The sequence below is a fragment of the Pholcus phalangioides genome, unplaced genomic scaffold (assembly GCF_987345545.1).
Source record: "Pholcus phalangioides strain wild (caught in Gottingen) unplaced genomic scaffold, Ppha-v1.0 ptg000042l_1, whole genome shotgun sequence".
NCBI lineage: Eukaryota > Metazoa > Arthropoda > Arachnida > Araneae > Pholcidae > Pholcus > Pholcus phalangioides.
The window spans coordinates 120,518-144,274 of record NW_028301628.1 but is presented as its reverse complement, the minus strand read 5'-3'; the positions used below and the strand labels follow the sequence as shown (position 1 = coordinate 144,274).

The window sequence follows — 23,757 nt, the reverse complement described above, 5'->3', positions numbered from 1 at the left end:
GTTGCTATATTGGTATTTCAAGGTATTGAATTAATTGAAATTCTACTGCAAGTCCCCCAAGAACACACTTTTGGATCTTTCCACAAATATTTTTTTCAATGTGCATTTAAAAGCTAAACTCAATGTTGTTCGTGGATGTTAATCTGAAAAAAATAATAATAATAGCCAATATTGGAGTTATATATGTAAATGACTACAATCATCACAATTATATTCCCAGCTTATTTTATTTAACTACAATAATGCTAAACACAAAATACCAAGCGACAAGAAGACAGATACAAAGACCAGGCTATTAATATTATAGCCCAATTTTTTCATACATTTATATTCATTCATAATTAATGTAATACTGTCTGTAACATACATACTTTGAAATTCAATGCTTAGTATTATTACAATAGCAGCATCTCTCTGAATCTACACTGTATTTATACAAATATAAATTTTTTTCTAAAGCTTGCAATAATGGGGTTCTGGGGATACATTGGGCGCAGAGCAAAACGTATGGCACTTTCGTAGCTTTGTTGGTTAGGTATTTTTTTCAAATTACAGTATATTTCCATCTTGCTAAGTTCAAAAATCTGGTAGTTTTTCAGGCAATTTTGATTAGAGAACATGGAATGATATGCATATATAATTTTCGAAGATCAAACAGGTACATAAACAGCACTTCTACATACTGCAGCGTTGCTCGACCTTTCTGAACTCAAGGATTAGTGAAAATGTCTGGAATAATTTCACAGACCACTAACTTTAGTTGAACCTATGTAAATAATATTGATATTTGTGGATAATTTTCAGATGTCATGCAGACCATATGACGAAAAGCACTGATATTCTGTGTTAAATATTGTCTTCAGAATTTTTTTAATTAAAGACTATTATGTTCCATTTTAGTTACACACACTGGGGTGAATGATACCTATCTTTCAATTAACAACCAGGACTTTATATCCATTGACAAATGAACTGGAGGATGTGGAAATGGTATAAATTAGCTGAAAGAGAATCATCAGTGTTCAGATGATGTTAATATAGCAATATTTTCAGGGTAATTCACATCACCCCGTTACGTCCAAGCTTTAGTTAACAAATTTGTATAATGCACAGTTGAGCTACAAGAGATAAATCTCGAAAAGTGGTGGTATTGTTAACATGTTAGGAAATAAGAGGAAAAAATTTGAGAGGAACAGGTTTCCTATTCTTTCTCCCCTCTTTTCTTTATGTATGTGTAATACTCTACATTATTTTACCATGTATTTTTTTTTACACATTAAGCTGTAGTGAGGGAGAAAATAATACAATAAAAAGTGGATTCACAATTCACTTCTAAATTTGGAAAATATAACACACCATCTCAAACAATGGGGAGATCATCGGTGGAATGAAACTTTCATGCTCAATCAGGGAAAGCATACGTCAGCATCTTGAGTGTAAGGAGCGTTAAAAGTGTTAAACTTTAGTTCTGATAAAATTGGCAACTAGCCGATTTTAGAGACAGTGTGTCCATAGGTCATTTCTCCCGAGTGTTTCAAACTAATAAACTTTTAATGTAATTACTCTGTACATTGTATTTTTAGCAAATAGTTTTCATCCCCCCTCTCTTTGTGACACAGAAAATTTTTGAACATCATTGCAGTTTAAGAAAACGAAGATTAAGCACAATTCATTTTCGAATGCATTTATCTTTAATACTACTCCCATTTATGTGTGAGACAAAGTTCCAGTTTCACAATCGAGTACCAGCCCCGAATGAGCATTTTGAATAATACAACGAAAGCAAAAGCATCTCTCTTGAAAATAATCACATTTCAAGAGATGATGTCGGCTCAAACATTCAGGCAAATAAAAGCAACGGAAATATTTTTAGAAGATTCCAGGCCATACATAGCTAATAATCAAAGTGAATTATCACAAAGATTGGCAAATCGAGAGGAAAATCCCAGCGACAGCAGAATTATTTGAGAGCTAAACTTTTTTTTTATTTTTTTTTGTTGGGAAAATGGTCCTAAAAAATAAGTTTTCTTTGACTTATCTGGGACTTAGTGATTATTACATTTTTCAGTTTATCAGACACACCTTACCGTGAGATGAGAAAATTTGAAATTCTGATACCAATTTTCTAGTTGCTATTAGGACCTGGAATTTGTGGATCTCTCATCACTACCAAACGTACTGTCCAAATATGCAGCAAACATTTTTAGTAGAGGGGGTACAGTCTATGAGCCTTTTCCACTGTTTGGAGACAATTGAGACTGAGGTTACTACATCTTACGTCACACCAACTTTGGCCATATCGACATACGAAAATTTCCAACCAGTAGAGCTGGGTTGGAAATGAAAGTGCCATCTATCAGGAGGCGACCACCGATCGAACCTGAGTGTGTTTTTGATGTTCTTTCCCCAGATCTGAACCTGTAGACCTTCATGGTGGAAGACAAGCATCTTACTACTGCACTACTCAGAGAAAACTGAAGATGAACGTGTAAATATTTGAGGAAAAAATTGGATTTGAGCAGCATCCTGTACATATGTGGAAAAACTATTGCATCGTACACGTTCCTTGTAAACCTTCTCTGTTGCTGGTGGTTCTCAAAATTTTTCACATGAGGTGCCCCTTTCCCTAATCAATGCTTATCTGTGGTTCTTAGGCCCATCTTAAGAGTATCATGAACCACTGAGCAAAGTGATTTTTTTGAGGCCTTCCATAGCAAATTCTCCTAAATTTCAACTATATCTCATTGTTGTGAGGACCACCCTTCTCTTAAGACTCCCAGACCATGCACTGGGTGCTCCCAAAAACAATTTAATATAGTCTTTAAAAATTTGTCAGGGCACCTAGTCTCTGCCAAGAATCGAACCAGTCCTCTTGCAATCTGGGCAAGCACACTATCCATACACACCACAGGAGACATGATCATCCCTTCTTATTTGCGCTCTGTAATGAGACATGCTGAAGTAGTGGCATAGTAGCCCTCTGCTAACTTCAGAAAATGGCTCCAGGTGAGCAAAGATTGAGATGATTTTGATTTTTTTTTATCCAGAAAAAAGTCTTGCATACAAATTGGGCCGAGAAAAATATCAAAATGATCTCAATTCCGCTACTACAGCCACCTGGGGGGGGGGGGCATTTGCTGAAATAAAGGGAGGACTGGGACTACTATGCCTCTATTAAAGGGCGTCACATGCTACACCACATAAATGAAGGAATGATTATGTCTCGTGGTGTATATGGATGATGCGATTGCAAGAGGACTGTGTTCAATTCCCAGCCTAGACCAGTAGACTTTTCTTTCCCAGTTCTCTTTAACAAAATATCCAGAAAAAGTCTTTCCTTCATACAAATCGGGCACAGAAAAATAATCAAAATCTTGTGTTCCAAAGGGCAGAAAAACAGGCTTGGTTGACTAGAAATACTTTTTCATTTCTGTCATCAATGAGTTATAAATTTTGACAGTTCCCAAAGCAGAATACGCTTTAAAATTCAATAAGTACTACAGCAGAGCAATCCCAGGAAAATTTTCAAGAACATAACTTTTCTGCGCAGAAAATGCATTATTGCAATTTTTAGTTTTAGTCAGTAGAGGGCTCGTTGCAGAATATTGCAAAACATTCTGCTTGGGAGTTCACAGCCTCGAGGCCTATAAATTTCTCAAGCGTGAGTGATAATGATTTACAGTCAAAAAGGCATCAGTTTAATCAAATTGAATTGCATTGACAACACGACCTTGATGGAGCTTAAACCACTTTTCCTCAAATACTATCGCGACTCAGTCTCAATCATTTTTGGACAACAGAGATAATTTCATTGACTCCCCTGAGACAGTCTCTCAGAGATGTCCATCCACTTAATAACTCTGGGTGGTCAGCAGTCATGTCTGCCGATCTCCACTGAGGAATTTATGTCACAGATATGAATAAAATATTTTTTGATAATCCACTTGGACTCGTAACTCTTCAGCCCAGAATCTTCTAACTTCAACCCAGGCCATGAAAACCTAAATTCTTCTTGAATAAACATTGTCTACCAATCAGATTCCCGAATTAGGATGTTAGTTCGATTGATCTCAGCAATGCAATAAGTGTCATATAAACACTCCTTACATTGTCAATATTAAATTAATATTTTGTCCAACAAACAAAAACATAACCAAAAACAAACAAGTCTTTCGACAACATAAAATTACATCTTAAAATTCAGTTTACGTTGCAACGATTCGTTATTCTTCGCGTAGAACCCACTATAATCTAATCTATACAGCATGTTGGACATTTTACTGCTACTCTTGGACTCATTCAGATCAGCAATCATTTCGAGAAGTTGGATGAAAAGGGAATCAAAATCCTTCTGAAAATTCCAAATACGCTGCTGGAAAGTCGACTGATGAACAATGTCTTTACCAAATCCATCCTTGTATGCGGTTTCCTCATAGAGAGGGATCAGGAGAGTATCGCCCATGCTTGAGAATTCTGCTTCAGCGGCAAACGTATGAGTTTCCTGCATGAAAGCAGAGAAAGCTACACACAACTTGAGGAGCTTGCCGAGGACCTGCAAGAGCTCCGGGAAAGTAAGCATGCAGTCCGTCAAGCAGTTGTTCAAGAAATCATTGTGGCACTCGAGGACATCATCAACATTCGAGACCTGAAACATCTTCCTCCTGAACGATTCCCAATGAGGCTCGATCACTTCCAGTGTTATGTAATAATCAAGGTTTTGGATAAAATGCAACATCCGCTGGCGCAAAGCGAAAGCTGACGAATATGAGGCTGAGATGCCGATCGGATACAATTTTGCGAGTTTATTAAGACTCCAGACTCGACCGAGCAAACCCTCCACATACTTACAGTAAAACAAATGTCTAAACAGCATCTGGTAACATGCTAGTGCTCTTCTGTTTATCACCAACGACAACGGCCACTTCACTTCGTAATCAAAAGAAAGGGCTTCAAGACCCGTGATCGTTACATCAGATATGGAGTCGTAATCTTTCTGGTTCTCTGGCAAAATCATGAGAATTTTGAAAAGCTGGGTCTGCAAGTCATAGGGAAGCAATTCGACTTTGACATCGTCTTTGTATTTGTCACAGTTAGCTGCACTCGTTCTCAACGCTAATTCCAGAAGGGATTCCAAACGAGTGGGCATGATGTCGTCGATATCTTTACGCAGTTCTTCTTCTGCCATGTCCATGAACTGGATTATGAAGTCACCTTGATCCAATAGAAAATAGTGCTTAACAGACCTCAGTCTACCCTTAAAATCATTGTCTGTCATGAGAAGATCAAGTAGCTTCTTGCTCGCAAACTGGTAAGCCTTATATATTTTCTCAAAATAAAACTGCTCTTTTGACATGTAAGTGAATGGTTTGGAGTCAGGAAATTTAATGTTGTGGCCACACTGACGGATAACGTTCAAGTATTTTCCTGTTCGCAATATGATATCCGTCACTTTCTCAAGGAATATTGGAATCTGTTCTCTTCGGATGATGTACCGTTTCTCCCAATAATCGTCACTGTATTCTATAGGCAGGTCATCTTTTTTAATGAGCTCGTTATCTTCTACAATGAACTCAGAGTATGGGTCAGATATTATGCCTTTATATATCCATTTCTCTAGGATCTCAAAATATGGCACAGATGCACATTTTGCCAAATGAAAGCAAATCTCTTGCGAAGCGCCATCTCCAGTGAGAGAAAATGCCTTTTCGTGCAAAACCGACAAAACCATACCACCGAGGCATTCGCCCTTATCCAATGTTACGCAAATATCGGCAATCACCTGTAACTTCAACATGGCTGGCTGCAGGTAGAACCACATTTTCTGGAGCGACAGATTATTCGACAAATGCTGGTGCTCCAACTGTGCCACAAGAATGAAGTAATCCTTGATCATATCCCGAATAGCCGCACACAGGGCATGGTTCACCAATCCATGCTCAAAATGAGACCGTTCTTCGACGAATCTGGTAATCGTAGAATAATCTGACAGGACCGGCAAGATCTTTTCCGCCAGCTGCAGTAAGCAACCATCAGCAGTTTCATCCACAGCGAAAACCTTTGCGTCGGGTGACCCTTCCTGGAACTGCCGGACAGTAATGTAGTCTCCCTCGACGCCAGAGAAACAGAAAAGAAGGTCGTTGATCAACAGCCGCTCCTGAGTAGTTTTTGGCAGCACTCCTATAGGACCCACTTTGATGTTGTCTATCCTAGGTGCAGAAACAAAGTCCCAGGACATATAGTTCCGCTCACGCATCCACCTTGGAAACTTGTGGGTACCCGATGTGGTGCTCCTTTTCTTCGTATCAAGATTGTAGTTCGTAACAAAACCGGATATCAGTTGTTGATGGCTGGTGATGGCTTTGGCCATCTCCGATGACGATCCCCCGGTGGCGTCTTTGAACGAATCAGAGGTGTTACCGGACCTGCGCTTGGATTCAGTCCTCTTTTTGACGAAAAGATTCTTCACTTTATCATCCGAAGAGATTTCACTCAATAAATGCACGAACGAGTCCAGAGTGCGAATGTTCCGCTTCTTCAACTCCTCGTACTTTTGAGTTATCGCCGCGACCGAATCCGGGTTCCTCGACGACAATTTCGTCAGTGCGGACACCGATGAAGTCCTCGCGGTGACGTACGGGGTCTGGTTCTTCTTCAAGTGTTCGACGTAGGCATCGCAGGATATCGCCTCACTGATCCTCTCCTTCATCCCTAGGATTTTTATCAGTTCACTCACCAAATGATGGACTTTGAATTCCTCCATTTTATCGAGGAGAATCACTCGCACTATTTAAAAAGGCGTCTTTTTGGCGGTTGAATTTATACATTTGTTTATGTATATACACTTCATGGTTTGAACCAAGGACTATCCGTTGGTCTCTCCATCAATTATTTTTTCTCGACTGAAGAAATAAAATGACAATTAATAGACGGCAGTTTTAAATCTTGGTGTCATTTATCATGACAACTAGAAATTGCAAATGTTCTCAAGTTTTCTGAAATCACGAATTTCCGTATGTTTTGCGGGTGAATATGGTCAGATAAGTGTAAATAGAATTTGAAGCTTTTGCTGCTATCTATCCAACAGTTGTAGAACGTTATTAATGAACAACACATCAATAGGACTCCTGCTGTTATCTATTATTTGGAAAAATAACGAGGAACTATAAACAAGTATTTGTTTTAAAACATAGGAGACAGCACATTCGTAATACTTTTTCACCTCTGATCAAAGCCGTTCAAATTCTCATATATCAACAAACATGGTGGCCCGGTTGTTGAATTTCCAGAGAAGCTCCTGTTGTCGACTTACGTCAATAAAAACGTTTTTTGGAAGTCATAAAATGTCTCAAACATCACGTGATAAAATGGTCATTATGTCCATTTTGGAAACGTCAAAAAAAAAAAGATCATTTACAAATAGTTCGACTTTCAGAAGATAGATGACGCTATTCAAAGAGACGGAGGGGGGTGGGTGGGAAGTGTGACTTTCCGGTGAAGGTCGGACTCATACCTAGAGAGTAACTCACTCCCGCTCCTCTGTGATTGGCCAAGTTCACCTGGGAATGTCGGATTTTTAGCCGCTAGTATACCTAGTCCGTTCGCGGATTGTCCATGCGCGCCATGCCTTTACCGATCACGCCATCGATGATTAAATCATCCGGTGTTATTTAATGAAGACTTTAAAAGTATTGATTAGTTATATTACAATTACCGTTAAGTAATCTCTTGCTGAGTTTAGCCGATGGCAGTTACTTTTTCGTTTTCTTTTATTTTTTATCCTTGAAAAATATAGTAATATAATTATAAATATAATTATTTGCGTTATTTATAATTATCGAAAAAAAAAATTTTTTTAAATTCATTTTTGTAGTTCAATGTACACGTCAAAGAGTTCGTTGCATCTTTTTAAATTGTTGTTGACAGATTTCACAGATCCTCTGATCTTCCGTAAAAAACATGGATGCAATTATAATTTATATGAACAATTACATTGAAAAATTTTACATTTCCATTCGAAAACAAAATCGCAATTAAAAGTACTTCATTTATCTTGTGACAACCAGTAACGAATAGGCGTAGAATAATTTTGAAACACCCCCTGAAGGTTCCTCAGCAAACATTTTGGATAATTTTGATATTTTCATAAGGAACAGAATTTTTCAGTTCGAAAGAAATTCGTGATTTTTATGACGCAAAATCATTTACGCCATTTACTATCACGTCATTTCATGACCTTCATGGCTAATGATGGTCATGGAATGAACTGATATTTCATTAAGGTCATCAAGTATCACGTCATTTATTGACCTTTATTGTTCGTGGTCATTAATTGACTTTGAAATGACGTGATAATTTTTTTGGCTGACGTCATTCAGAGAAAATTACCAGATTTTCACGTCATATTTGACGTCAGGCGACTACTTGGGTACTATAATATACCCAAGTTGTCGCCTGACGTCAATAAAAACGTTTTTTGGAAGTCATAAAATGTCTCAAACGTGATAAAATGGTCATTATGTCCATTTTGCAAACGTCAAAAATAACGTCAAAAAATGACCATTTGCAAATAGTTCAACTTTCAGAAGGTAGATGGCGCTATTTGAAGAGACGGGAGTTGAAAAAAGTATGATTTTCTGGCGCAGGTCGGATTCGAACCCAGTTCATTCGAGGATTGTTCCTAAGTATCTCACGCCATGCCTCTACCGATCGCTCTATCATAGCGGTAACCACCAAGTGTTATTTAATATAGACTTTAAAAGTATTGATTAGTTATATTACAATTACCGTTTAATTTCTTGCTGAGTTTAGCCGGTGGCAGTTATTTTTTCGTTTTCTTTTATTTTTTTATCCTTGAAAAATATAGTAATATAATTATAAATATAATTATTTGCGTTATTTATAATTATCGAAAAAAAAAAAGATTTAAAAAAAATTCATTTTTTTAGTTCAACGTACACGTCAAAGAATTCGTTGCATCTTTTTCAATTGTTGACAGATTCACAGATCCTCTGATCTTCCGTAAAAAACATGATATGGATGCAATTATAATTTATATAACGTGTTGATATATTTATATGAACAATTACTCATTGAAAAATTTTACATTTCCATTCAAAACAAAATCGCAATTAAAAGTACTTCATTTACCTTGTGACAACCAGTAACGAATACGCCTAGGGTAATTTTGAAACACCCTCTGACGGTTAATTGACAAACATTTTGGATAATTTTGATATTTTCATCCAGAACAGAATTTTTCAGTTGGAAAGAAATTCGTGATTTTTATGACGCAAAATCATTTACGCCATAAAAAATCACGTCATTTAATGACCTTCATGGCTAATAAGGTCATGAAATGACCTGATATTTCATTAAGGTCATCAAGAATCACGTTATTTCCTGACCTTTACTGTTCGCAGTCATTAAATGACTTTGAAATGACGTGATTTTTTTTTTAACTGACGTCATTCAGAGAAAATGACCAAATTTCCACGTCATTTTTGACGTCAGGCGACTACTTGGGTAGCCGACCTGATCTGATGTGCCCCGCTAGGAAAACATTAACGCACAGCGTGATTACCTAATACGTTTTTGCCGACGTGAAATTATACATTTCGCGCAGCGTAAAAATGCTGATTGGTCAAAAAAACCTGAATTTCAAGTTTTTAACCAATCAGTGTTTTTACGCTGCACATAGCGCAAAAGTTTTACTCCTAGGAGCAGGTTTTTACAGCATTTGCAGTGTGAAAACTCTGATTGGTCAAAAACACCTGAATTTCAAGTTTTTAACAAATCAGCGTTTTCACGCTGCACATGGAGCAGAAATTCTACTCCTAGGAGCAGGTGTCCTGTACCGCGCGCAACGCGTTTGCCCCAGCGCGAGACGCCGTTCCCTCACCAGTAAGAAAAGCAGCATGACTGTTTTCCTACAGAGCGCAATACGCCTTACGACAGCGCTTCACGTCGGGCGTGATTGGCCGACTGCTTCTGGAGGAGTCAAATGCATCGTGCGCCGCGGTTTTGCCGATATTCTCTTCACTATTGTGTTTTCTTTTCCTTCCCTTCAAACCTGTAGCATGCAGACGACAGAGTAGCTGATGCCAAAGCCATATAATTTATATAGCCGCCCTGATCTGATGCGTCTCGCTAGGAAAACACAAACCCGTAGCGTGATTATGTAACACGTTTCTGTCGGCGCGAAATAGTCTAATTTGGTTCACTGTGCAACAAACCTATTCCTAGGAAAACCCGGCTTTAGTCATTTTTGATGATAGTTTGTTCGTTTTTGATCCTGATCTCTATCACCACTTTCTGAATCGTTCTCATTTTTGCCACTAGAGGTACACAACCGAAAAGAAATTGTTTGTAAATGACTTCTTAAAACTATCCACCTCAACACTTTTCTCACAGTTTCTCCTAATATTTCCCCTCGTGGTTGTTATTGTGCTAGAAACTTCTAAAGTTGGTAGTAACAGTTTTTATATTTCGTCTTTATCTCAGTGATATTTGATTTGCAACCTTTCCATCAGCAATGCCTCAAATGAGCGTAGGTGACGTGCACGAGCCAAAGGCCGAGTCCAAAAACGAACAACAACAATCGTCCCACCACCATTCGGACACGGAATCGGAAAGCGACGAATTGTCCTCACCGGAAGGTGGCGAAACACAGAATGGCCACACCGTCGGCGGTGCTGCCGGCGCCGGGAGCGCTACCAGTCAGATGGCGCAGATCGCTGGTTTACCGGAGGAGCTCGTGAGCAAGGCCAAACAGAGCCGAGGCGAGAAGAAGGCCAGGAAGCTGATGTCCAAGCTAGGCCTGAAGCAAGTCCAGGGCGTCAGTAGGGTTACGATCCGCAAGTCGAAAAACATCCTGTTTGTCATCACCAAGCCGGATATCTACAAGAGTCCCGCGGGGGACACGTTCATCGTTTTCGGCGAGGCTAAGATTGAGGACCTCAGCCAACAGGCCCAGGTAGCCGCCGCAGAGAAGTTCAAGACCCCGGACACGGCCGGAGCCTCTGGCGAGCCATCCCAGGCTGTGGTCACCCAGCCCATTGAGGAGGAATCCGAAGACGAGGGTGAGATTGACGAGGCTGGCGTCGAGGGAAGAGACATCGAGCTGGTCATGTCTCAGGCCAACGTGTCCCGCCGCAAAGCTGTGAAGGCTCTCAAGAACAATAGTAATGACATTGTTAACGCCATCATGGAGCTTACCATGTAATGTCATCTTGAATTGCTATCCTCAGCGTTATCTTAAAAAAAAAAAAAAAAAAATTTATCCTTAATATGTAACTTGACTACTATTGTTATATTGCAACAATTATAGATGTAACACCAAGCTTTGTATTTTTCATTTCCAAGGCTTTGGCATTATTTATATTGAGGGAAATTCCTCGTGGTATATGATGTACTGATGACTTGTTTTTTATCACCAGACCAAATTTGGCTGTATTTTGTAGGGTTACAGATAAGGATAGGAACACAAGGCGCTAAGATTACATATGCAAGGTTCTGACACCCCTGTTTTTGCGGATTTCTTTTTGTTTGCAAAATGTCTTCAAAATCGTCGAAAGTTGTCATTAAAAAAATTTCACAATATTAGATACCCACAAAATAAACACAATTCAAAATACAGAAAGGTAAAACCAAAAATCAACATGAATCCCCCCCCCCCCCCATTTATTTATGCTGATCAGTGTTACAAACCATTCTAGCGGTGGAATTTCGGGCAATAAACTAAGCTTCTGGTGATATGACACTTTCGTTAAATACTGGAGTAATTTTCCATCCATTAGATTGGAGGTTAGTCATTTATTTTCCCATTGTTTCATGGATGAATAAAGATGCATATTTGAGTAATGAGCACAATAATGTGAAAGGCTTAAGATGCTGATCGCAAAAAAATTGAAACTGGTGCTATTGTGGTAAAAGTGCTATAAAGAAAATGTTATGCAGGAACGACTTGAATTTTGCTAATCGGACAGCACAGTTACGTGATCAGCTTGTAACACTTTCCCTACAGGTTTGTATAATTGATAAATGTATATTTAATAACTGGTAGCCTGTAAGTGCTTTAAGATGATTCAAGGGGGCATTGTGGTGGCAGTTATTATAGAAGATGCACCAATCGGCACAGTGGTAGAATGCTAGTCTTCCACTATGAAGGTCCACGGGTAAGAATCTGAGTAAGAACATCAGGAACAAGTTCTTTGAAACATTCCAGTTGCAGAGGAATAATGTTCACAGTGCCTAGGTTAACTGTTGGCGATGGAAAAACCCACCAGTTTGTCTGCAGCCCCATGTATGAAATCATAGCCAGTACAAAATTAATTCCCATTATATCAGTGCTTGACAAAAACAAAAATCTAGATGTCAACTGAATGTTAGTAGCCAAGCTCATTTCCAAAAAAATTTGATATCAATATTAATTTTTAAGTCACCATGGCAACCAGTTACCTGGGATTTAGCCCTGCAATATACAGTGTATTGTCGCTGCGTTTTCTATCACGTCGAAATAGCGATGTATCACAATCATCATCCCCAGCTCTAAAACATTTTCCTGTTATTCTGGTGAATAGTGCCAAATTCGGTCTGGTGGTAAAAGAATAATCACTGAACAGCGGTATGGGAGGGACAGCGGATGGATCACTAAAAGATATAGGCACCAGAACAATTTTTATAAGTGCCCAACATTTTTCACAAGAAAAGCAGGTCAATATTTCAACTTTTTCAGGACATGGTTTGATAGACATGCCAATATAAATTCCTAAAATTTTATATCGCCCTCAGATTCCAATTTGATAACTACAGAAAATTTCAGGTGCATTATTAATGTCTTAGTGGGGACCTGTCACCTAGTATTTGTCAAGCCTTGTATATAGGTATCACATGTATATGGAATTTACCAAACACTGTTTGAAATGCACTGTGGGGGGGTATGTTATTTTTTAGCAGTTCAAAACTTGGTGATTAAAAGTTGTTTTGGTTTAAAAAGCCCAAATGGATATAGCCGAATCAAAGAAATGCAGAGATGCAACTAGATGCTTGATTAGCCAGGGAGAACACACATTTTGTTGCCCCAGTGATGTTGAAGGAGGGGGGGGGTGAAATTTGTATTCCCTCTCTCTCTTGTCCGGCACCAGATTTGCCTGTTCGCTCCCAAAGAAAATAACCTGCTCTTAGGCCACGTGAAATCAATACTGGTTCATGTCTATTTCCGTTAAGTGTTGCGGTTGGGTATTGCTCATAGTGTCAGCCCATTGTGAACCTGAGTCAAATTTAGTACACATTTGGTTTTCGTCTGTTTAAAAGTAAATACTTTTGAATGTTGCAGTTTAAATGCAGAGTGGCTAAAATTCCGTTAACTGGGTTGTGCCAAATTTAGCAATTTTTCATTTTGCCAAAGTGTTTGCCACTTGGCAAATACTTTTTGCTCGCTAAACATCTTCAACATAGTGGAAATCAAGATGGCTACCAAAAAAAAGAAATAGCTTAACATTCAAACGAACACAAATTCAAAAAATATTACACTATAACAATGGTCAGGCAATTGCCAGGAGGAATTCCAGAACCATCAAAGAAAGTATTGGCCACAGGATTCACAGACCCGTTACATTTGGATTTTGTGTTCCGGTTCCAAAAACCCAATGGCAACCAAATTTAGTGTGATCGTCGTTAGAAAACATACCAGCGGCACATTTCGGACATAAAACTTGTTCAAAACCAGCTTTTTTCATCTGACAATTTTAATCAATAAAAAAATTAGGAAATTAACGAGCAAAAGATGTGTGCATGGTGACAAACACAATAATCCGACCTAAAATGCTGGTGACAATAAGATGAAAATGGTGCTAGAATAGATAAGGATTGCAAGTTGGCTTGAAAAAAATTATTGTCACCAAGGAAAGCCAAGGTAATCAGTTGGCGATAAAAAAAACTACTAAACCAGACATGCGCTTCATCCATATTCCTCTGCGGAACTTCTAATGAATTGGTACATGTTGGAATGTGTGTGTAAATATAGTGAACCTTCATGTGAAGTTTGTTTCTGTGTAGTGCTGCCATCTACAATGAGTTTTTCCTGAACTCATGGTGAGTGAAATGTAATTTTACCATTGTAGAGCTGTTGCTCTCTGCAGCGAGACTTTTTAACGGAGAGATCAGCTTGCATTCGTGCCTTGAAGTTGGGAACCGCAGAAATTCCCATCATTCCAGAAACAGATCGGACCCTAACATTCCGAAAGCTGGTGTCCCTTGAGTTTCACGGCATGCAGGCTAATGGTGGGAAATATGATAATTCCCAGACCTGCTTACAGCTAATAAAAAACGATATAGAAATGATATTTTATTTATAATTAAGTCGTGACTACATAGATTGAGCAAAATGTTTTGGTGACAGGCGAAAAACCCACATGGACGAGTGGTTGAGAAACACAGATGGCTTCAATCATGAGCATGAATAGCCAGATTACCATCAAAAGCATGAATTAATTCAGGAGTTCTCAAACTGTGTGCTGGCAACATTTGTCAGGGGGTATAACAAAGACGTGGGGTTTTTTTACGAAGGCTTTTCGAAGAGATCCTTTGTTAAATTGCTCTAGGTAGCCATTGATAAATGTTGATTAGGGTAAGGGACACAGCGAGTTGGAAAAGTTTGAGAATCCCTGCAGTAATTAATTGCCCTGATAAGCGACAAAATGCACTAAATGTGAATTATAGCGTTTTTCAGCACATTTACTTGATTTGTAAAAGAAAAAATTTAGACAAAATATTGCTTTACTACTTTATTGTATTTGATGAGGTAGCCGTTTCTGTGATTAAATAATGAGACTAAGTGGTAACTTCTTACTATTTTATTACGGACAATATTTACACAGACTCATTCCCAGCAAGGAGGTGACATCAGAAGTCGATGTGGCAACCCTGTGGGCCGACAAGTAAGCCCAAACAAGCTGCTCTTTTCCCTGCACTTAACATGTGTTTTGTCGGATAAAATTCTTTTAAAACATTAATTAAATAAATTTAAGCACCATGATTTTAAGGCATCTTCGGGTAATCTACATGATCCGATAATGGGGAAAGATAAATTCTTATCCTTATAATAAGAGGGGTTGTTATATTTTTAATTTGTTTTTGAAAGGGGAAGATCATTTTTCACTCAACTCGTCATAAATTTTTAGTTCAGTGCTTTCAATTTATTTTAAAAATTTGATGTATCACATTAATGTCTATGGGAATATGATTCATTAAAATAATATGAAGCTCCAATCAAATGCAATTTTCATAATTTTTCTTTTAACTGTTCCGTTCATTATGATAGATCCGGGACATTTCGAAAGTTCTTCAGGCCTGTGGGCGCTCATCTTAAGCTTTACACGAGGAATTTTGACATTACATGACAGGGCCGTAGCTAGGATTCAGCCACCCGGGGCAAACAGCATTTTGCCACCCCCGTGCCTCAAAGTACTGGAAGTGCTTGAGCGTCCTTTTCACCACTGTGTATTTATGGTTTTGCTGCCTGTAGTCTGTGGAGCCATTCAAGTATTACGTCAGCATTGATGGGGGGGGGGGGGGTTCTGATTTGCTGACTTTTGATGACAAGGGGGGGGGGGAGGAGAGGTTTGGGTAATGCTTACGTCATCAACCACACTTTATGAAAATATGACATATTTTTAACGGCGTCTTAGTCAGCGCGCCAAAAACTAGAATAACCTTCCATTAGTTTGTGGGCACTTGAAGTAACATTCCCCCCTATTGATAAGTGCCTTACAGAGTACAGAGCCACTTTAGTGATCTGGAAATGTGTCTGGGCCGCTTAAGTGCTCTGCAACTGTGCCACACATCACTCAAGTGATCCATAATTATATGCCGCGGATCATTTAAGTAATCTGAGAATGTGCCGCGGGTAACTTTAGTGATGTAGAACATAGGCAGAGATAGACTTGGAAGTCTGGGGGGCACGATGATGATGCCAATTCATATATACATTAGATCAGTTGACTCCACCTTTGACACACGAGCCCCCATGCCCCCTTTATGTCACTGATCCTACCAATATGTGTTAGAATTCAGAGGGGCAGAGCTGATGACAACATTTTGCTGACAAGGGGACTAAAAATGGCTAAAAATTTGCTTACGTAATACTTGAACAGCCCCTGAACAAATTTCGCCACACTTCCATTTCACTCTCATATTCTTGAATACGTATTTCTGAAATATATGCCGCCTATCCGAATCTTCTGCTATGTGGATATAGTATTGAGAAAAAAATATTAAAAATAAAAAAACTTTTTGCGAGCCACGATGAGTCATCTCTCTGGCCTATAGTATTCAGGAAAATAATCACTTGGGCTGTTTTCCCCCCTCTTCATTTGCACCCATTACTTTGCTTTTAAAGTGGTATGTGTATGAAAATTTGACAAAAACACAGTATCAAATAGAATTTGAAATTTAAAATTATCTGTGTTTTGAGTTTTCGTTCTAACTAGACTGGAAGTATTTCTACCAAAGGTTCCATGTTGTTGAAACTAATATTTGAAAACAAATAACAACTAAAATTGTAAAAGCTCTTGTTCAATTGTTTAAATGTGTACACAGAATTTTAGAAAAAAATTTGAGTTCCTGAAGTGAACAGAAAATTTTTTTAATGTTTTTAAAAACGCAGATGTTTCTCATAGGAAAGTATGTTAAGCCACGGTCAGGGCCATCTTTTAGAGCATCATGGGCCCCTGGGCCAATTAGTTTTTCTGAAGTCTTATCTGGAAAATTCTCGAAAATTTCAATTAGTTCTCATTTTTGTGAGGCCCTTCTTCTCTTGAGGTGCCCGGATCTGCCCATGCGTTAAGATGACACTGGCCATGGTTTGTTTGGGTTTACTTGGTCCCTTTAATAGAGCGATCACTGGCTTCATCTGGCAACCCCGATTCTCCTTGCTTTCTCAACAGACGCGCTGGTCACGTCACCGCCTGTTATTTTATCCTCCATGCATTCGCAGCATATTTTTATTCGCTCTCATTGCCACCTTACAACATAATTACTACTTGTTTTTCTGGTGTTGCCAGATACATAACAATTCTCCCACACAATAACGCTCAAAACTCAATAACACTCAAAATTAAGAGATGATTAATAATACAATAGAAAATTATACACAAAAATCAATATCTGGACAATAACAGTCACAAGTTCAATCTTTGAACTGGTTTTCTGTGCGTGTTGAGCATCTCAGTTGAGTAGTGTGAGCTGGAGGTAAACAAGTTCTTGTTGATTGTGAAGTTGCACTTGAAGTTTGCTCTGTTTTATTTTAATAGAGGCATCTACCATAGATGAAGTCTTGTGTTGGCAAACTGCAGGAATCTCTCGTTGACTTACATTATGACTAAAAGTGACAGATTTCTTCGGAGGGAAGTGTCTCTTAGGAATAGGAGTTGGAGAAAACTGTAGGTCGACTTTACACCGTTGAAGCTGTTAAAAATGTCTCTTGATGATGTATCTGTTATTGAGTTCAACCAGATAATGCGCATGACATAATCGTTGAACAACAGTTCCATACTTCCATAGGCTTGAATGAGTATGATTCCTTGACTGTACTCTTATCTGCTTCTCTGATAAAATTGTCGAAAACTGGCTGTAATGCTTTTCAAGAAATTTTGTTCAAGAAACACATTTTTAACATCGAAAACCAATATAAAGCTTACCAAATGTGCATTAGAAACATACAAAAACATGTAGCTGTTCTTCACATGTATTTCAGTGAAAATTGTAATTGCAAATTATCTGAAGAAATGTATAAAGTCATCATTTTGGTGGGTCAAGAAATCAAGTATGTCTTCATACTTGTATGCTATATGTTGCGGAATGTGAGAAGCCAATTTCGTTCTGCTCAGTGTCACTGAATTTGGAGCATGGACCTTCATCTATTTGGGCTCATTTGGAACCAATTTTGAAAGTGATGAAAGAAGAATATGAAATAAATGTGGTTCACTTTTTTTTTTTTTGATAGACCTGACCTTGTACTCAGTACAAACAAAATAAAAATATTTCAACACCCAGTTTTTCACGATTCTCAAAGATGCCACCAATGTAAAATTGTACAAAATCAAAAATGAAGAAATAAAAGGTATAAAAAAAATTATCCCGAATGATATACCTGTGCTGAAAGGCACTATGGCAGTCCACCAAATAGCAAATGGCAATGAATTGCTGCAATACAGAGATGTTTCTTGCTTTTGTGAAAGAAATGCTAATCTCTGTGAATGCTACGAAAAGAAAACTTACTCTTACCAAAGAAGTATAAAACTGGAAGTTCCACAACTGATTTCAGAGTTTGAATCTCTGGAAAATGAAATTCAAGAAAATAGTGAAAACTATGCTATCAACTCCAAAGGAAATAGCAATGAAGAAATGTCAACTGGTCTAATTACAGCAGGTGTTCATATGCTCGTGAAATTTGATTCTGGTGTATATAAATCTACATACAGATACGTTGTTGTATCCCAAAATGACATTGAAGATGATGGGGGAGGTCAAAGTTATGTGCCTCAAAATATGAATGATGCTAGGAAGCTGTTCAGAGCTGATGACAAAGATATCTCTTACATCCACTTTGACCAGATTTAAAAAATTTTGCCAGAACCAAAATTCAAACCACGAAAGGGGGAGGGGGGGGGGTGTTTTTTGAATTTCCTCATAGTGTGGATGTTTTTCAGATGTCATAGAGGAGTGTCTGGGATACCTTTCATATTGTTTATATCATAGTTTCCCAACCTTTTTTGTTCCATCGCCCCCCCCCCCCCCCTTCTTCAGAAATTTTTTTCTCCCATCGCCCCCCAACACAATCTAACCCATAGGATCCTATGTCATACCCGTAGCTTCTACCGCCCCCCTGGAACTTTCCATCGCCCACAAGGGCGCGTTAACGCCCACGTTGGGAATCACTGGTCTATATAATTGTCTAAAAAATAAAAGTGTATTTAGAATAATTGTGATTGCTTACTCTAAGTTAAACTATTCTGTCCACTCCGTTACGGGAAGCATTTTTGCAGTTCACAGGCAAAAAAATTAAAAAGCACTACAAACTCGGATGTTAAATTATAAATTATCAACCCATTGTTTGCCAGAAATAAAAAAACTTAATTTTAAGTAGTTGAAAAAATGTAAAAAATACACTTTTCTATGTGCTATTTCAAAAAAATCATGAAAAACTACAAAACGACAGAAAAAAAGTGAAAAAAAGTAAACTACTTTTTTTTCAGCCTATGAGGCGATTTCATTATTTTTAAGGGGTAACAACGGCAGAAATATTTTTTTACAGCGATATTTGTTTTCGTAACAGAAGTGGACAAAATCCATGATTTTCAGTCATAAAACACAAAAAATAAAATATTACAAAATAAAAGAAAAATATTTATGAAATATTAAACTTTTTAAGTTATTGGCTATAATTTGAGATCAATTTTATTTCGAAAATTCAACTTAGAATTTTTCATTTCAAAAATGTGGAATGTACACTTTTTTTGGGAATGACCCATATAAGGGACGTCCAACATTCATAACCATACCCTGATGTTTTACTCATCTTGGAGAAGCAGTGTAATAATATTTTTGTAATACATTGTGCGTTTGCAATTTCATACTGTAATGTTCGTCAAAAAAGGGTTTCTAAAATGTCCCAATTTTGTCTGTTTTTATTAATGGATTCAGTGTTTTGTCCCAGTTTTTAATTAGAACTGCATATAAAACTGAGCTAGTAAGTTTTGGAAATTTGGCTAGTCGATGGTGGTATAGGGAATCACCAAAGATTAAACCAAAAGAGAGGTAGGATTCTATACCATTCACTGATAGCGAGGTTTCGTTATCAATCAAACGAGAATTTTCAACATCTCTAAGTAAACCAAATCTTTCCAAAAAATTGGTTCCAATAATGGGATGTGAAACATCTGCCTCAGTGAAAATGAAAGGAAAGTCTTTCCTTAATCCTTGATTCAAAACTAGATTTTTCTTACCAAATGCTTGAATTTGGGATTAATTTGCAGCATATAGTGAGAGTTAGTGAGGTTTTATCAAATTACTCAGACGTCTCGGATAACAACTTATTGATGTGCCAGTGTCAATGAGAATCCGGAAACCCACATTAACGTTGATGACAAATAGGAGACTGGAGAAATCGTTCATATGCTGTTGCTGAAACAGAAGAGCCTATTAGTTTTCCTGAAATTAACATGGAGGAATACATTTATGAGCTCTTTCTCCAAACTGGATACTATTAAATTCTTCTGTTTTTCAAAGCATCACCAAATTTATTTTGGTTATGAGATCATTTGCGATAACAGCGAGATTGTCTAGGGCAGAGGTCTTAAACCTTTTACTAGTCAAGAACACCCTATCTGCAAGTTTGACATACGAATGCATGAAATAAAAAATTGAAATCATCCTTAGTTTGTACAAGGTGGTTGATGAAATGTTGATCAAGTGCTCGTGAGCGCAAAATTCGACATTGGTGCTCGTGTGCAACAGGTTGAAGATGACCATGACATTCTATTCCAATTCACACAATCATCTGAGAAATAACGAAAAAGTTTTAATTGATTGGCATAGAGAACCAGTTTTGTTCTTCAGGACAAACTTAATCCTGTAAAAATTATTATATTCTTGCCACAAACACTTTGTTATATCTGATATTTATAAGTATGGCAATTCATTATAACCGGTTATTAGCACTATTTTTGCATAAAAAAATATTGTTATAACTGATACTTTGTAATGCCAAATTTTGATATAAGAAGGCTTGACTGTCTTAAAAAATAAATAATAATTTTCAGACAATTGATGTTTTGTATTTTTAATGTCTTACCATTTATGAAGAGCCAAAAAAACTGGTACAGGCATGCGTATGCAAATAAAGAGATATGGAACCAATCAGAGTACGGCGCTGCGGTCGGCAACGCCTATATAACACAACAAGTGTCTGGCATAGTTGTTAGATCGGTTATTGCTGCTACAATGGCAGGTTATCGAGATTCAAGTGAGTTTGAACGTGGTGTTATAGTCGGCGCACGAGAGATGGGACGTAGCATCTCCGAGGTAGCGATGAAATTTGGATTTTCACGTACGACCATTTCACGAGTGTACCGTGAATATCGGGAATCCGGTAAAAAATTAAATCTACGACATCGCTGCGGCCGGAAAAAGATCATGCAAGAACGGGACTGACGTGCAACCCTTCCGCAAATTGCTGCAGATTTCAATGCTGGGCCATCAACAAGTGTCAGCGTGCGAACCATTCAACGAAACATCATCGATATGGGCTTTCGGAGCCGAAGGCCCATTCGTGTACCCTTGATGACTGCACGACACAAAGCTTTACGTCTCGCCTGTGCCCGACAACACCGACATTGGACTGTTGAGGACTGGAAACACGTTGCCTGGTCTGACGAGTCTCGGTTCCAATTGCTTCGAGCTGATTGACGTGTACGGGTATGGACACAACCTCATGAATCCATGGACCCTACATGTCAACAGGGCCACTGTTCAAGCTGGTGGAGGCTCTGTGATGGTATGGGGCGTGTGTAGTTGGCGTGATATGGGACCCCTGATACGTCTAGATACGACTCTGACAGGTGACATGTACGTAAGCATCCTGTCTGATCACCTGCACCCATCCATGTCCATTGTGCATTCCGACGGACTTGGACAATTTCGGCAGGACAATGCGACACCCCCACACGTCCAGAATTGCTACAAAGTGGCTCCAAGAACACTCTTCTGACTTTAGACACTTCCGCTGGCCACCTAAATCCCCAGACATGAACATTATTGAACATATCTGGGATGCCTTGCAACGTGCTGTTCAGAAGAGATCTTCACCCCCTCTTACTCCTACAGATTTATGGACAGCCCTGCAGGATTCACGGTGTCAATTACCTCCAGCACTACTTCAGACATTAGTCGAGTCCATGCCACGTCGTGTTGCGGCACTTCTGCGGGCTCGCGGGCGCCCCACACGATATCAGGCAGGTAAACCAGTTTTTTTGGCTCTTCAGTGTATAAGCTCGATGGTGGATTGACATTCCTCCACATCCTGGGACTGGACTTGAAGTTGTTTAATACAGATCAAAGAGCGAGAGGCAAACACAGAAAGGAAGAATGCTATATTAGTCACGTGACTCTTTTCCGAATCTACAGTATAGCGTAATATAGAAACGTTTTACAAAATATTCTTACATATTATAAAATGTTTTCAAAATTTTAAATGTACTAATTTGAAAAACTATTTAAACTATTTAAAATTTGGCACCATTTTAGCATTAAACATCCTGAATTTATTTTAAGCCAGACATGCTCGCTCAACCCATAGCCCCGCGGGCCAAATGTGGCACTCGGAGTCAGCTGATGTGGCCCACCACCTCATGTACTTAATTTTCTAAAATTCAGCTGAGGGGCGTATTTACAGGTCCCTTGAATAATGCACGGTGCAGTTGCAGATTACACAAGTGGCTCACGGCACATTTACAGATCACTTTAGTGATCCACGCACTCGAATCCGCACTCGGTTCCAGAGCTCTTAAGTGACCCGCAGAGCATTTATAGATCATTTGAGTGACCTGCGGAAGGGTTCCGGAGCATTTAAGTGACCCGCGGCATATTTACAGATCACTGGAGTGCACTTGAGTTTCCCATGGTGAAGTTCCACATCACTCAAGTTACCCGCGGGACAGTTCTAGATCACTCGAGTGGCCCTGCGGCACCTTTACAGATTACTTGAGTGATTCACGGTGTAATTCCCGAGCACTTAAGTGGCCCGTGACGCAATTCCAGAGCATTTAAAAGGCCCGTGGCACATTTTCAGATTATAATATTTGTGGCCCGCGAAATGTTATCGAACCAATGAAGTGGCCCGCACTCTCTTAAATGTTGACACCCTTGTTTTAAGTCCTGTTTTCCTAGAAGCGGGTTTTTTGGCGCCGCGTGAACTGGATAGGGCTATTTCACGTCGATAGAAACTTATAACTTTATGACGTTGCTCATTTGTACTTGATATCACTTAAATTATCGCGGCGCATCTGTTGTTCGGTCGGTTTCACATCCCCGCGTTCAATGTTTAATATATTTTTTTTTTTAATTTCGGAGAGAATCAAAAAACTATTTGAGTTTGGGAGTTAGTGAGTGAGCAAATGAGCGAGCCAATAAACGAGCGAATGAGTCACTTCTACGGTCACTCCCTTGCTAGCTCACTCACTCGGTTATTCAATCGCTTACTCACCATAGGGGGAGATAGACTTGGAAGTCTGGGGGGGGGGGAGCACGATGATGGTGTCAATTAATCTATACATATATGCATTAGATCAGTCGACTTCACCATTGATGTTGGGGGGCGAAGGGGTCGCCGTGATCGCATAGTGGTTAGTGCATTGCGTTGTGGCCGCAATAACCCAGGTTCGAATCCTGGTCACGGCACAATCACTTTTGTCCTCTGTAGTTCAATGGTAAGAACACTCGCCCGGACAGTGAGAGATTGGTGGTTCGATTCCCCACAGAGGAATGTGAATTTTTATCCCTGGAGGGACAGAGCCTGGGCCGCGACTGGTTTGTCGGGGGCGAAGGGAAATCAGTGCCCTCTCCCCCGCACCTTCGCCCATGTTACTCACTTGGTCACTGATACGGTTACTGGCTGACTCAGAACTCACTCGGTTATTCATCCATTCACCGGTTCACTCATTTGGTCTCACACTCAATCGCTTATTCATTTGGTCATTCATA

The 23,757-nt window shown here is 38.9% G+C and overlaps 2 protein-coding genes and 1 non-coding gene across 3 annotated transcripts; 2 read left to right on the top strand and 1 right to left on the bottom strand.

Moving 5' to 3' along the window:
• Positions 1-208: 208 nt before the first annotated feature.
• On the bottom strand, positions 209-6,831 carry LOC149063830 (gamma-tubulin complex component 2-like). Its single transcript, XM_089254893.1, has one exon. It carries the CDS (start codon positions 6,758-6,760, stop codon positions 4,187-4,189), a length of 2,574 nt encoding a protein of 857 aa, XP_089111019.1. The 5' UTR covers positions 6,761-6,831; the 3' UTR covers positions 209-4,186.
• A 3,562-nt stretch (positions 6,832-10,393) lies between these two features.
• On the top strand, positions 10,394-11,338 carry Nacalpha (nascent polypeptide associated complex protein alpha subunit). Its single transcript, XM_089254868.1, has one exon. The coding sequence runs from the start codon at positions 10,532-10,534 to the stop codon at positions 11,219-11,221; it is 690 nt and encodes a 229-aa protein (XP_089110994.1). The 5' UTR covers positions 10,394-10,531; the 3' UTR covers positions 11,222-11,338.
• A 12,044-nt stretch (positions 11,339-23,382) lies between these two features.
• TRNAH-GUG (transfer RNA histidin (anticodon GUG)) lies at positions 23,383-23,454 on the top strand. The gene has a single exon. It is a non-coding gene; the product is annotated as a tRNA-His (tRNA).
• Positions 23,455-23,757: the final 303 nt, after the last annotated feature.

What these genes read in the sequence shown, in the direction of transcription:
- Nacalpha (XM_089254868.1), top strand. Translation starts at nt 10,532, where the DNA reads ATGCCTCAAATGAGCGTAGGTGACGTGCACGAGCCAAAGGCCGAGTCC.
- LOC149063830 (XM_089254893.1), bottom strand. Translation starts at nt 6,760, where the DNA reads ATGGAGGAATTCAAAGTCCATCATTTGGTGAGTGAACTGATAAAAATC.